At 34.7% G+C, this 15,205-nt stretch overlaps 2 protein-coding genes across 2 annotated transcripts in view; one reads left to right on the top strand and one right to left on the bottom strand.

Annotated features, from left to right (window-relative positions):
• pros1 (protein S) overlaps window positions 1-15,205 on the top strand; it is a 106,109-nt gene that overhangs the window by 46,215 nt on the left and 44,689 nt on the right. The window lies entirely within an intron of this gene.
• tmem255b (transmembrane protein 255B) lies at window positions 161-14,688 on the bottom strand. Its single transcript, XM_088991352.1, has 9 exons — window positions 14,547-14,688; window positions 13,405-13,547; window positions 12,859-12,921; window positions 4,507-4,596; window positions 3,834-3,914; window positions 3,172-3,257; window positions 2,214-2,373; window positions 1,967-2,110; window positions 161-388 (listed from the first exon to the last, which is right to left on the bottom strand). Exons 1-9 carry the CDS (start codon window positions 14,611-14,613, stop codon window positions 161-163), a joined length of 1,062 nt encoding a protein of 353 aa, XP_088847478.1. The 5' UTR covers window positions 14,614-14,688.

Below are 15,205 nucleotides of genomic sequence, written 5' to 3' on the forward strand. Positions count from 1 at the left end.
TCATTTTGTGGCAGTTTTGGGACACCTGAAGTCATTTTTATTGGTGTTTTGCATTTGACTCAAAATATCAGACTGCGTGTTTTGGGCATTTTAGATGCTATAAAAACGTCGTACGTAAAAACGTAAAAAAATGGTGTCGGTTGTCCTTTAAGCTGGGGTGTCAATAGGCGTAAGGCGGAGGTTTCTCAAAGTGCCCGTGAGCGGATCCATAAAGGACCGGTGCATTGGGTGTAAGCATAAAGCCACTTCCTGGTTCCTGGTTGGGCCCCTGTTGTAACATCTGGGTTGTTCCTTGTGAGGTTGGCGGACTTTCTTCGGAAGTGCTTACTGGAACCCCCTCGGGGATCATTTGTGGGCTTGCGGGTCCCTGAAAATCACCGCCGGATGTCTGAGGAAGGGAGAAAAAGATGAAACGAGGTGACATTGCCACTTGTTGTGTGAAAAAAAGTACAATATCAATAAAGTAAAGAAATATTATAATAATAATAATAATAATAATAATAATAATAATAATAATAATAATATAAAGTGCAATAAAAAAAACAACTAATTCATTAACCAAGTAATAAGTTAGTTAATTAATATCCTAATTAAATATTAACCAAATTATTTAATTAAAACAGAACACTTACATAAACAAACAATACAGACAGACAGATAACTAATAAATAAATGAACGAATGAATGGATGAGTGAATAAATACATTAATTAATTAAGAGATGGATAAATAAATGAATGAACGAATGAACGACTAAATGAATGAATGAATACATAATATTAAAATACACAAATAGATTCATAAATAAATAAATGAACGAATGAATAAGTGAATGAATGAATAAATGACTAAACAAATACATAATGAATGGACGACTAAATGAATAAACGAATGAATGAATAAAAAATAAATAAATAAAAGACTAAATGAATGAATAAAAAATGAATGAATGAATAAATAAAAGATCGAACAACTAAATGAATTAATGAATGAATAAATACATCAATGAACAAATGACTAAATAAATGAATGAATAGATAGGTGGTTAAATAAATTACTAAATGAATAAAAAATGAAGTAATAAATAAACAAACAAACGAATGAATGAATGAACAACTAAATGAATTAATTTATAAATCAATAAACAAATGACTAGATAAATGAATGAATAGATAGGTGGTTAAATAAATGAATGACTAAATGAATGAATGAATAAAAAATAAAGTAATAAATAAATAAACAAACAAATGAATGAATGAATGACCAACTAACTGAATTAATGAATGAATAAATGAATGAATAGATAGGTCGTTAAATAAATAAATGAATGAATAAAAAAAATTAAATAAACGAACGAATGAACAACTAAATGAATAAATTAATTAATGAATAAATGAATGAATAGATAAGTGTTTAAATAAATGACCGAATAAATAAATACATAGATGGTTAAATAAATGAATGACTAAATGAATGAATAGATAGGTGGTTAAATAAATAAATGAATGACTACATGAATAAATAAATAAACGAATGAATAGATAGGTGGTTAAAGAAATAAATAAATGACTAAATGAATGAATGAACGAAGAGAAAACAAAGTAATCAATATATAAATACATAAATAAATGAGCAAAAACGATATGAATAAATGAATAAACATGTGGTTAAATAAATGAATGAATAGATTGGTGGTTAAATAAATAATTGAATGACTACATGAATGAATGAATGAATGAATGAATAGAAAAAAATCAATATATAAATACATAAATAAATGAGCAAAAACTATATGAATAAATGAATGAATGAATAGATAAGTGGTTAAATAAATAAATACAGTAAGTAAATAGATAAATGAATTAACAAAAAAAATTATAAATAACTGAATGGTTTTCTATGGAGATGTAGAAATCTTTATTTAAAAAAAAAACTGTACGGTTACAAAGCTACACTGTGTGACCCACCTGCACGGTCCCCGGATAATTGGGGTAAGCAGGAAGATTCTGCCCCGCAGGAAAGAAGCCGGCGTAGGCGAGCATCTGTTGGCTCGGGTTATACAGGACGTGGGGCGGCCGCGCCGGGCTTGGCGCAATTGCTGGAGTGGGCTTCTGCTCCAGGGTTAACAGCGTAAGTGGAACCACCCGACTCGTCGCCATTATTCGTTAGCAATGAACGTTGTTGTTTATTTTGTTTTGTTTTTTTGTTTCTCACCATGTCCTTGTAAGCCCCAAGAATGGCGGCTGCGATGATTCCCAAAAAGAGGCCCGTCACGTTGAGGACCACCGAGGACCACAGCAGACGATGGAGGTGGATCACATCCCAGCAGCCGCTCACCCCCGTGAACTCAAAGTACTGCGGGTGGTACTCTATACTATAACGCAACAAATATTCATCCACATAAACATTCGCTGTATGAGCTAACGAGCTATCTCGCTAGCTATCTATTAGCTCTTTAGCTATCTAGGCGGATAGCTATCTAGCTAACTATCTATTGGCAGTGAACTCAAAGTGCTTGGGGTGGTACTCTATACTGGAACACACCAAATATTCATCCACACAAGCATTCACTTGATGAGCTAACTAGCTATCACGCTAGCTATCTATTAGCTCTTTAGCTCTCAAGGGAGATAGCTATCTAGCTAACTATCTATTGCCAGTGAACTCAAAGTACTGGGGGTGGCACTCTATACTGGAACGCACCAAATATTCATCCACACAAGCATTCACTGGATGAGCTAACTAGCTATCTCGCTAACTATCTATTAGCTCTTTAGCTATCTAGCTAACTATCTATTGGCAGTGAACTCAAAGTGCCTGGGGTGGTACTCTATACTGGAACGCACCAAATATTCATCCACACAAACTGTATGTGCTAACTAACTATCTCAATAGCTATCTATTAGCTATGTAGCTATCTAGGTGGCTAGCTATCTAGCTAACTATCCATTGGCTATCTATTAGTTATCTTCTAGCTGGCTAGCTAGGTTTCTATCTATTTGATAATAATAATAATCATCATCATCATAATAATACATTTCATTTCTAAGCGCCTTTCAAAATACTCAAGGACACTTTTGTTGACAGGTAATTTTTTTCTGCGGGTGAGCAGCGGCAGCCACACGCGCCAGCATTCACTCAACCCGGAAGTGTAACATGATTTTTTTTTTACCTCTCGCAGTTATAAAGGTAGCAGCAGTAGCAGGTGTTGCTTCTCAACTTCAATTTGCAGGATTTTCCCGATGAACCGCACGTCATCTGCGTCAAGTTTTCCAACATCCAAGGGGTTGACAATTAAAGAAGTCACAAGACAAGTTGACATTTTCAGCTTTGGGGATGAGCGCCACATTCAAAGTAAAGGAACCATTTTAAAAGTTGTTGGGGGTATGACAATACGCATTTAGCTGTAATTCGTCATTGATTGACGTTTATTCGTGCATGCAGTACAGCCGTTGAACCACTAGAGGTCACTGAATTAAAAATATGGAAAGAAATTAACCCTACGGTGTAAATTGTGTTGTTTTTTTTAGTGCCGCAACGATGCCCAATTTGTATCTGTCTGCAAAAAAATAATCATGAAATTTGACCAGTCGAAGAAAATAACAGCTTAAAGGATGACCGTCAGAATTTTTTTTTTGTTTCCTAACTGACATCAGAAAAACGTTTGATAGCATCTAAAATAGCCAAAACACGCAGAATGATATTTTTAGTCAAATGCAAAACACCAATAAAAACGAATACTCAAAATTCCCTTGCTTACCTCTCAAATCAGGAACAGCCTCCTGTACAATTCAAAATCCGCACGTGTGCGCATGTGTGGGTGTGGAGAATCACCTCAGTGTAGTAGCTGTCAAAGGCGTAGCCAGATCCACTGGTGTAAAAATCACACATGTCCTCTTGCAAAGGTCTTATGTCCTATTGGGGGGTTAAAAAATACATAAATGGGCGTAAAAGACAAACGTCAACAATGGGGCGCTAACTCCGGGCGTCATCCCAAGGCAGATGGGAATTTGGCTTTTCAAAATAAGGGTTTTTAGTTGATATTCGGGTTACAATCTTGGGGTAGGGTTTCAATATAGGATCTCAAACTTGTGTTAGGGTTTTAATTTAGGATTTCTAAATGCGGTTAGGCTTTCAAAGGATGTCTTTCAACTAGGGTTAGGGTCTTCAAGTAGGGTTTGAAGTTAAGCTTATTGTTCAAATGAAGGTTGCAAATTAGGGTTATGGCTTCATATTAAGGTGTTAAAATCAGATTAGGGTTTCGAAGTAGGCTTTTAAACAAGTGTTGGGTGTTCAAAGTAGGGTTAGAATTTCAATGTCAGGTTTCCAATCATGATTCCAATCCATTCCAATCATCAAACGCTGAATGAAGGATTGTAATTTAGGGTTAGGGTTTCAAAGTAGGGTTTTAAACTAGGGTCTGTGTTTTCAATTAGGTTCTCAAGTCTCAAGTAGGTTCGAACGTCGGATAGCGTCGTACGTTAGCATGTGGATTCTTGGGACTTACGATAAATTCTGATGCGATGATCCCATCCACGATGGCACAGAAGAAGGACGCAATCACGCCAATGCTGACGAAGATAATGGCCGCCATTAGCTTAGAGAGAACAGACGCGGAAAGACGCAGTCAATTGTCGTATGTCAGCTAAATTACACACACGCTAAGCTAACAGCGACATACGCTAAGCTAACAGCGACATACGCTTAGTCCCGGCAGCACTGTGACAGATGTCCCGTCATAAAATCGCTAATAACGTTGACAGTAATGTTTCATCGTTTACTGTCGCCGTTCACAATGGCGCTACGAGCTAAGTGCTATCATTTTGCGTCGAAACGCAATAAGCTCCGTTCTGTGGTCGATATTTAGTTTTATTTGATGTATTTATTTACTCTAAGCTCCACATTAAATTCATGCTGAGATTTTCTTAGCGTGTGCGGTAGACGGAAGTTTCCAATTTACATTAGCATATTTAATAGCTATGGGGGCGGAATCATAAAATACAGTCATAACTTGGCTTACGAACGTAATTGGTTCCCAGACAGAGTGTGTAAGGCAAAAAGTGTGTATTCCAAAAATTTATTTCCCATAGGAAACCATTAAAATGAGAATAATCCGTTCCCAGGTTCCTATAAAACATAATTTTCTACTTTCTAATATTCTAAGCTTTACAACTCTATAAAATGTACCCTATTTTATGTGTGATAAACGTGCTATGGTATTATAATTAAAGAAATAAACTGTACTGAATAATAAAGTGGTTTTATTGACCTTTGTGACGGTCGTTGATGGCTTGATGGAATGGAGTGACCGCTTTCATCAGCATGAAACACTTGATGAGGAACGTCGTCTTCTTCTTTCACCATCTTGTGGAATGATCCCTTGTAGGTACTTTCTCTGCCATAATTTTACCTTGTTCCTCATCAATTGTGTTCTGTTTAGCTGGGTTGATAGCTTTTTGCATCAAGTGTACAGATTGCTTGTTATTTTTGGAGCCTGATTAATGGGATATTTTAACCTTGCAGTCTACACTCTGTCTTTGAACCAAGGTATCACTGTACTGCTACTTGAGTGCAATTTATGGCTACTCTCCCCATCTCTGTTCCTCCAAGGGACAGGCAGCATTTTAACATCCTCTGATTGTTTGGTCAGAGCGAAACTTGTTATCTAGCCAACATCCAATGAGAAAAAAAAACATATCTGTAGCGTTCTGCACATTAATACAGTGATACCTCGGTTTACGGACCGTAGAACAGTACAGTTTATTTCTTTAATTATAATACCATAGCACATTTATTATACATAAAATAAGGTCTATTTTGTGTAGTTTTAAAGGACAACCGATGTCTCCGGACAAGTTGTGTCCATAATTTGTAAAATGGCTTCAAATGACTTCTACTGAGCGTATTTGACAAAGATTCCACCGCATATAGCTATATTTGACCGTTTAAGACTCGCGCTGAATATTCCGGAAGTCTTGTTTTTGAGTTGGTGATGAGTCCGTACGTGACGTCACTGAAGGAACACCCCTGACCGAAAAAAGGACGCATTGTAGCAGTCCTTCCATCACGTCAATATATTTTGCTGTACTTGTTTGGTCTGAAAACCTTGTGTTGCACCAAAAAGAGACAGAAGAGGGCGACCAAGCTCCACATACGGAATTTCTCAGCCTGTGGAAACGGGCTGATTAATTCTTTACACTGAACTTTGTCGCTATTTTCTGCCTCTTTTTTGACATGACACGGAATAAATTCTTTAATCGATTGCAAACATGTATGCTTTCCTCTTCAGAACTATTTGAATCATATTCATAACTGGATGTGTAACAAGAAAGGCGTGATGTCACGAAATGAGGGCGGGACTTTCTGCAGATTTTGGACACTTTAAGTCGTTTTGATTGGTGTTTTGCATTTGAATAAAAATACTAATACTAATAATATCATACTGTGTGTTTTGGGTATTTTAGATGCTATAAAACGTTTTTCTGATGTCAGTTAGGAAACAAAAAATGATGTCGGTTGTCCTTTAAGGCTTAGAAAATGAGGAAGTAGAAAATGATGAGTTCATTTCTTTAATTATAATACCATATCACATTTATTACACGTAAAATAAGGTATATTTTGTGTAGTTTTAAGGCTTATAAAATGAGAAAATTATGTTTTATGGGGACCTTGGAACGGATTATTTTCATTTTAATGGTTTCCTATGGGAAATTAATTTTTGGGATACACACACTTTTCGCCTTACATACTCTGTCTGGGTTTTTAAGCCAAGGTATCACTGTACCATTCTATTTTTGTTTTGTTTTTTGAATGTCTTCTTTTCATGTCGAAAAGCTCAATACATGATGATACAATAATGCCGCATTGGTGTTTTGCTTTAAATTGCATTTTTGTACGCAGTAAAATATTATTGATTTCTACAATCTTACTTACTTTTGTCTGGAATGACCTTCATTTAACCACCACCACCACCACCAAGCTTTTTAAAGCTACTATCCATCTTAGTATCTAACACGATAAAAGCGACGACACAAGTGGATGACCGTTGAATGAACGAAAGCACAGCGGTGGGAACAAAAAATAAAAAAATAAAAAATAAAATAGCAATTTTCCGGAATGGTATGCCCCCTGAGCCCAGACTCTCCGCTTCATTAGCTGTTTAAATGCCTTGACTTTTATGGGCTTTTATGGGCTCCAAGCGGAGGAGATGAGACCAGCGGAACAGACAAAATGCTAGGTTAACGCGTTAGCTTAGCAACAGCTGTCAGGATAGAAAATACATTTAGACGTGTTGGCGTGCAAAATAGCGTTTAAAATTGCCACAAAATTCACCGCCAGCGTTCGCCGCTGCGGTGACTGAGCACCACCGTGCGCGTAATTATTTATTTATTTTTATCTTATGTTACTTGAGTGAGTGAACGCTGGCGTGGATGGCTACCGCTGCTCACCCGCAGAAAATCTTATCCTGTGACTGTAAAGCGTCCTTGAGAGTTTTGAAAAGCGCTTATAAATGAAATGTATTATTCTCATTACCGTATCTATTAGCTAGCTAGCTAGATTTCTATCTATGTGAGTTACTTCCAGGTTTGAGTGAACCCTGGCGCATGTGGCTGCCGCTGCTCACCCACCGAAAAAATATCCTGTGACTGTAAAGTGTCCTTGAGAGTTTTGAAAGGCGCTTATAAATCAAATGTATTATTATTATTACTACTGTATCTATAAGCTAGCTAGCTAGCTCGCTTTCTATCTAATTGAGTGACTTCCTGTGACTGTAAAGTGTCCTTGAGAGTTTTGAAAGGCGCTTATAAATCAAATGTATTATTATTATTACTGTATCTATAAGCTAGCTAGCTAGCTAGCTAGCTTTCTATCTAATTGAGTGACTTCCTGTGACTGTAAAGTGTCCTTGAGAGTTTTGAAAGGCGCTTATGAATGAAATGTCTTATTATTAATAAGAAGTGAACGTCCCATTTCACGTGGGGTGAAAATACGATCATGTTCCTGGCGCTGCAAGGTGACCGCGAAGGCTTTTGTCTGTGAAATATAGTGAGGGAGGGTCAGCAAGAACCTTTTACACATGAGAACAAAACATCCGTCCGGTGAAGCGTTTCGTTATCAAATATAAAAATGGGAACATTGTGACATTTTCCGAAGGGAAGAAAAAAACAATTGTACGCATTTAGACACATTTTTCTCCTGCACATTATTTTTTGGGACAAATAAATAAGAATAAATCCCCCCAAAAAGAATGTAGTGAGTAGTATTTATAAATTTCAGAGTGGGTTCAGCAATGAGTGGATTCTATTTATTTGTTTGCTCATTCATTCATTCATCCGTGCATCAATTCATGTATTTATTCATACAGCGGGCTATTTTACTAGTGATATAGCTGGCTACCGAGCTAGTCATCTATTTGCTATCTATTAGCTAGCTAGCTGACTTCCTAGCTTGCTATATATTGGCTATCTATTTGCTATCTAGCTTGATAGCTAGCTAGCTATTTATTTGTTATCTATTAGCTAGCTAGCTAACTTTCTATCTATTTGAGTTATTCAGGGTTGAGTGAACACTGGCGCATGTGGCTGCCGCTGCTCACCTACAGAAAAAGTGTGACTGTAAAGTGACCTTGAAAGTTTTGAAAGGCGCTTATAAATGAAATGCATTATTATTATTATTATTATTATTATTTATTATTATTAATTATCATATTTTTAGTATTATATAGTATATAAGTATTTATTTTCATTTATTTGGTTCGTCATTTATTTAATTATGCATTTATTTACGTGTTTCTTTATTTTTGTATTTTTATTTGTTCGTTTGTTCATTCATTCATCCACACATCAATTTATGTATGCATTTATTTATTTGCTTATTATTTTATGTATTTATTTTTATTCATTCATTTGGCTAGTCATGTATTTATTTATGTGTTTATTAATTGTATTATTTTTTTTTTTGGTTCGTTTGTTCATTCATTCATCCACTCATCAATTTGTGTATTTATTTATTTATTATTTTATGTATATTTATTTTTCTTCATTCATTTGGTTAGTCGTTTATTTTATTTGTTATTTTTGTATTTTTTATTTGTTCATTCATTCATTCACTCATCTATTCATATATGTATCTATGTATTTAATATTTTGTTTATTTATTTGCGTGTTTATTTATTTATGTTATTTATTCATTCTTCTTCCACTCATCAATGTATGTATTTATTTTATTTGTTATTGTATTTATTTTTATTCATTCATTTGGTTAGTAATTTATTTATGATTTTCTCTATATATTCATTTACCTGTTTATTTATTTGTTATTTGTTCATTCATTCATCCACTTATCAATGCATGTATTTATTTCTTAATTATTTTATGTATTTATTTTTAGTCATTCATTTGGTTAGTCATTTATTTATTTATTATTTTTGTAATTTTTTATTTGCTTGTTTGTTCATTCATTCATCCACTCATCTATTCATGTTTGTATTCATGTATTTAATATTTTGTTTATTTATTTACGTTTATTTATTTGCGTGTTTATTTATTTTTTATTTATTTTTGTTATTTGTTCATTCTTAACCCACTCAACAATGTATGTATGGATTTATTTTATTTATTATTGTATTTATTTTTATTCATTCATTTGGTTAGTCATATTATTTATGATTTTCTCTATATATTCATTTACCTGTTTATTTATTTGTTATTTGTTCATTCATTCATCCACTCATCAATGCATGTATTTATTTCTTAATTATTTTATGTATTTATTTTTAGTCATTCATTTGGTTAGTCCTTTATTTATAGATGTATATATTTAGTTATTTATTTAAATTATTATTTATTTGTGATCTGTTCATTCATTCATTCATCCACTCATCAATGTATGTTTTATTTTATTTATTATTATTATTATGTACATACATTTCTATATGTATGTATTTATTTTGTGGAGTGGGAGTGTCATAGCTATCACATGAAAAGCGACACCGACAAACGGATCCCAACTGCCACGCGACACCGTCAAGTCCACATGAAAAATTCACGACTTGGTCAGCGTTAGCAGTCAGGGATCATGTCTAAGCCCCTTACATTTTGCAATAATGGTGGGTCGGCATCACGCAATGAGAAAAGCACTACAATTACATTGTAAAAGAAATTAGCCTTTTGCTAGTCCTATATTTGACTTAGACTCTCTTCTAGAGTTAATTCCTAAATGATATAGGTGTGGAGTTATATGAGCTTGAAATTAGGGCAGATGTACAAAATACAATATATTTTTCTTTACAATCCATTTTTCTTTTTCTGTTAATGTCGCGGACGTCTGCCTCGCATTTGTATCTGTTTGCTCGCTAATAGCTATCTATTTGCTAGCTAATAGTTATATATTTGCTGGCTAATAGCTATCTATTCACTAGTTAGCTAGCTTGCTATCTATTTACGTTACTTCGGGGTTGAGTGAACGCTGGTGCGTGTGGCTGCCGCTGCTCACTCACAGAAAAGCTTATCCTGTGACTGTAAAGTGACCTTGAGAGTTTTGAAATGCGCTTAGAAATGAAATATTAATATATATTATTATAGAAATATCATTTCTATATTCTTTCATAACTTTGCTGCTGTGAAATGTAAATTTCTCCACTACGAGACTAATAAAGGCAAATCGAATTATTATTATTATGATGATGATGATGATGATTATTATTATTTATGTCATGAATCCGTTTAAGTTATCTATTAGCTGTCTAGCTGGCTTTCTGGCTAGCTATCTATTAGCTTTCTAGCTAGCTCTTTGGCTAGCTATCCAATAGCTATTTAATGGCTATCTGATAGCTATCTACTAGCTGTATATCTGGCTAGTAGCTAGCTATCTATCTATTAGCTATCTAGGTAGCTATCTATTAGCGATCTATTAGCTAGCTATCTAGCTTTCTATCCATTTGAGTTACTTCCGGGTTGGGTGGAGGCTGGCACGTGTGGCTGCCGCTGCTCACACACAAACTGATCCTGTGACTGTAAAGTGACCTTGAGCGTTTTGAAAGGCGCTTATAAATGAAATGCGTTATTATTATGATTATTATTTATGTCATGAATCCGTTGAAGCTATCTATTAGCTGTCTAGCTGCCTATCTGGCTGGCGACTCTAAGCCCCTTACATTGTAAAAGAAATTAGCCTTTTGCTAATCCCGTATTTGTCCAATTGTCATTTTATTGACATGAATTATGGGGGAAAAAATCTTTCTATGCTAAAAAAAGTAAACATTTTAGGTCTGAGATGAGGAATCCGATGGCTTTTATGAAGCTCCGATGTCATAAACAAGCACTTTGACTGTGCCAGGCCCCTTTAGCAAACAACCAATGCTAATTCATTTTCCGGTTTTTGCCACCGAAATACGCAGCCAATCACAATCTCAAATTCAGTCACGAAGGGCGACCACAGGAGTGTAATCGTATTTTCCTCCTGTCTAGAATTTCCTGTAAAACACACGTTTTTTTTCATTATTGATCTATCGATTCGTCACGTTTTGTCATTTTCGGCAAATCGGATTAAACGGTGCCAAATGAAGACCTCAATTGTGTCATGTGATTGCCCGTCACACACCAGCTTAAGAATTAAAAGAAGAGGAAGAATAAGAAGTAAAAAGCTTCCTGGACGGCTAGCTAGCTAGCTATATAGCTATCTACCTGGTTTGCTAGTTAGCTAGCTAGCTATTAGTTATATATTAGCTAGCTAACTTTCTATCTATTTGAGTTCTTCCCGGTTGAGTGAACGCTGGCGCATGTGGCTGCCGCTGCTCACCTGGAGAAAAACTGATCCTGTGACTGTAAAGTGACCATGAGAGTTTTGAAAGGCGCTTATAAATGAAATGTATTATTATGATGATGATTATTATTATTATTATAATTATTATTATTATTATTATACTTTTGGAACCCAAAATTGGACAAATATTTTCTTTGACAAAATAAAATAAAAAGAGATTGTTTTAATCAAACTTATTAAAAAGAACAATAAATCACATTTAGTTTAATTAGATAAAAAAACAAACTGAAATTAAATTAATTTAAAATTCAACTAAAATGAAAAAAAAAGAAAAATAAATTAATTAAACTAATTTAAAATTCAACTAAAATTAAAAATAAAATGCAATAAAATATCATTAAATAAAATAGTAAAACTAATACTAATATTAACCTTTTTTTTCATGCCCTGCACACAACAAATCCTCCGAATATAAAAACAAACACAAATGAAATAAAAATAACAAAATATAATACAATTAAATTAAATAAATTAAATGTAATTCGATATAATAAAGAATAAAATTACGTTTAATTTAAATTACATACAATTTATTTTCATTTAATTCGATTTAAATATAAATTAAATTAATTTAAATTTAAACTAAAATTAAAAAATATAATGCAATAAAATAAAATTGTAAAACTAATAATAATATTAACCTTTTTTTCATGCCCTGCACACAACAAATCCTCCGAATATAAAAACAAACACAAATGAAATAAAAATAACAAAATAAAATACAATTCAATTAATTAAATTCAATGTAATTAGATTAAAATAAAATTATATTTAATGTAAATTAAATACAATTTAATTTCATTTCATTTAATTAGATTAAAACTACAATAAAATTACATTAAATTAAAACAAGTAAAATAACATAAAATAAAAGAGTAAAACGAATACTAATAATAAAAATTAATAATAAAGCTCATAAAAAAATTATATATAAGCAAATCAAAAATATAGACCGGTATATATAACTACACTGAAAAATACATAATAATAATATTTTTTTCCCACCTAATGTATCCCTAAAGTTCACAAGACTTACCATAGGTCTGCGGTTTTCCACCAGGTGGATGCCAACGATGCCCAAAAACGCCCCGAAACTCAACTGGTGGAAGACAGCAAGCAAAATTCCAATTATTCGACCAAAAAAAGGACGTAAAAAGTAGTAATAGTAGTAGTTTTTGCCACCAGGCAGTCAGGAGACTCAACTCCCTCCCAGTCTTGCCCCCCCTGCCCCTTCCCACTGCCACACTCACCGAACTCTGAGTACACGCTGTACTATCATCCTGAACTCCATTTTTTTCGTGTGTTTTTTTCTGCAAGACCTCACTTCAACCTTTTTTTGTGTTTGTTTTTGCATTACTACACTACGTCACTTTACATTCTGAAATGACCTGTGTTGTCTATTGTCAATTGGCTTTTTGCTAGTTAGCTAGCTAGCTATTAGCTTGCACGCTGGGTCCGAGAGGACATTAATTTCATCTGTGCTGTATGTCATGCATATTAGCATATTAGCATATTAGCATATGTGACAATAAAACTGACTTTGACTAGTAATTATGAGCATAAGAGGTTGTTTGCCACTTACGGCGATCCCCGGGTAATATCCGGCGACGGGAACGTTGTCGGTGCGCGTGGCGGAGATCAAACCCACGGCCAACACCACCACAGATAAAATCAGGAGAGCCACGGTGACCCACAGAGCTGTTTTCTTCCTCCGCACGTACGCAGCTGTGGACGGGAAATACTCTCAAACGGCAATAAGGACCAAAATCGAGCCACTTACAAAATAATAATAATACATTTAATTTCTAAGCGCCTTTCAAAACTCTCAAGGACACTTTTCAGTCACGGGATATTTTTTCTGCGGGTGAGCAGCGGTAGCCAAACGTGCCAGTGTTCACTCAAACCGGACGTAACTCAAATAGATAGCTAGCTAGCTAGCTAGCTAATAGATACAGTAATAATAATAATAATAATAATACAGTTTATTTATAAGCACCATTCAAAACTCTCAAGGACACTTTACAGTCACAGGATATTTTTTCTGCGGGTGAGCAGCGGCAGACAAACGCGCCAGCTTTCACTCTACCCGGAAGTAACACAGCAGCAAAGTTATGAAAGAAAAAGGAAAGGAAAGAAACAAAGTAGAACATTTTTTTTCCTTTCGTGACAGATCAATAAATATGATTAACATATTTTTTATGTAGTTTTAGGACTGCATGAAAATTCAATACGGCAATCGAAACCTGAGAGCACAGGTGTCAAAGTCAAGGCCCGGGGGCCAAATCCGGCCCGTCACACCATTTTATTCGGCCCGCGAAAGCAAATCTAACGTGAAATTTCATGATGCTAGCTAAAGTACCAACAAAAAAACTTAAATTGTCGTCTATAAACCACAATAACAATCATGATTTATTACTTCAAATTTGAAAACTAGTCATTTATCAATTTGTTGTGCGCTCTACATGTAATATGAAGAGTGGATAAAACCTTCTAATGGCTTCTCCAAATTCATAACGACACCAGAGAGGAAACCGGAACTACAAAAAAAAATGACAAAAATGAAAAAAAAAAAAATGTTAATTCCTAAATTAAATGGATCTGGAGTTATCGTAGCTTGAAATGGGGCCGACCATTCACGCCAAAGGACAATTTCAGGTCTTTGCTTACCTTAAACAAGCAGTAAACAAACAGAATATTTTCATTTCAGGGCTACTAGCTTGCTACCTTGTGGGTCCAGGATGTCGGTGTCCGGTGGCTGAGTGCTCCGGCGAGCTTCTGGCTCTTGTTGCATTGTGATTCTGGAAAGATGGATGAAGAAAAACAAACGGATCTAAGCAATGTTTTTTTAGGGACCGCGGCTACTGCATCCTGCAAGGTGCCCGCTCACAATTGACATGTGAGACACAGTCAAACATTTGAGCTCCCAGAGAGAGAGAGAGAGAGAGAGAAGCCATCCACGGCGGTTGACTTTCCTCATGCATCTTACACGAGCTTGATTGAGCAGGTTGGTGTTTTGTGACTGCTCATCGGTGCATTGAAGTTGAAGATGGCGTTTTAGTTGAGTCTACAGCGCCACCAAGTGGTCAAAAAAAGAAAAAAAGAAACTACTCACGAGTAGGGATGGAAAAAAATGGCATGAATTCCAACGTTAATATGTGCAATAGTGATGGGAATTCCGGCTCTTTTCAGAGAGCCGGTTCTTTTGGCTCAGCTCACTAAAAAGATCCGGCTCTTTTGGCTCCTAAATGGCTCCTCGGATTGGTGCTTAAATTAATTAACTATCAAAAAACATGTCTAATTATGTAAAAAAAAAACAACAACAAGGAATTACTCATGTAAAAAAATACACGATATCAAATATTTTGATTGAAGGGGCTTGATTT

The sequence above is a fragment of the Hippocampus bargibanti genome, linkage group LG03, assembly GCF_051943395.1.
Source record: "Hippocampus bargibanti isolate YZ-2025 linkage group LG03, ASM5194339v1, whole genome shotgun sequence".
In the NCBI taxonomy this organism is placed as follows: Eukaryota; Metazoa; Chordata; class Actinopteri; order Syngnathiformes; family Syngnathidae; genus Hippocampus; species Hippocampus bargibanti.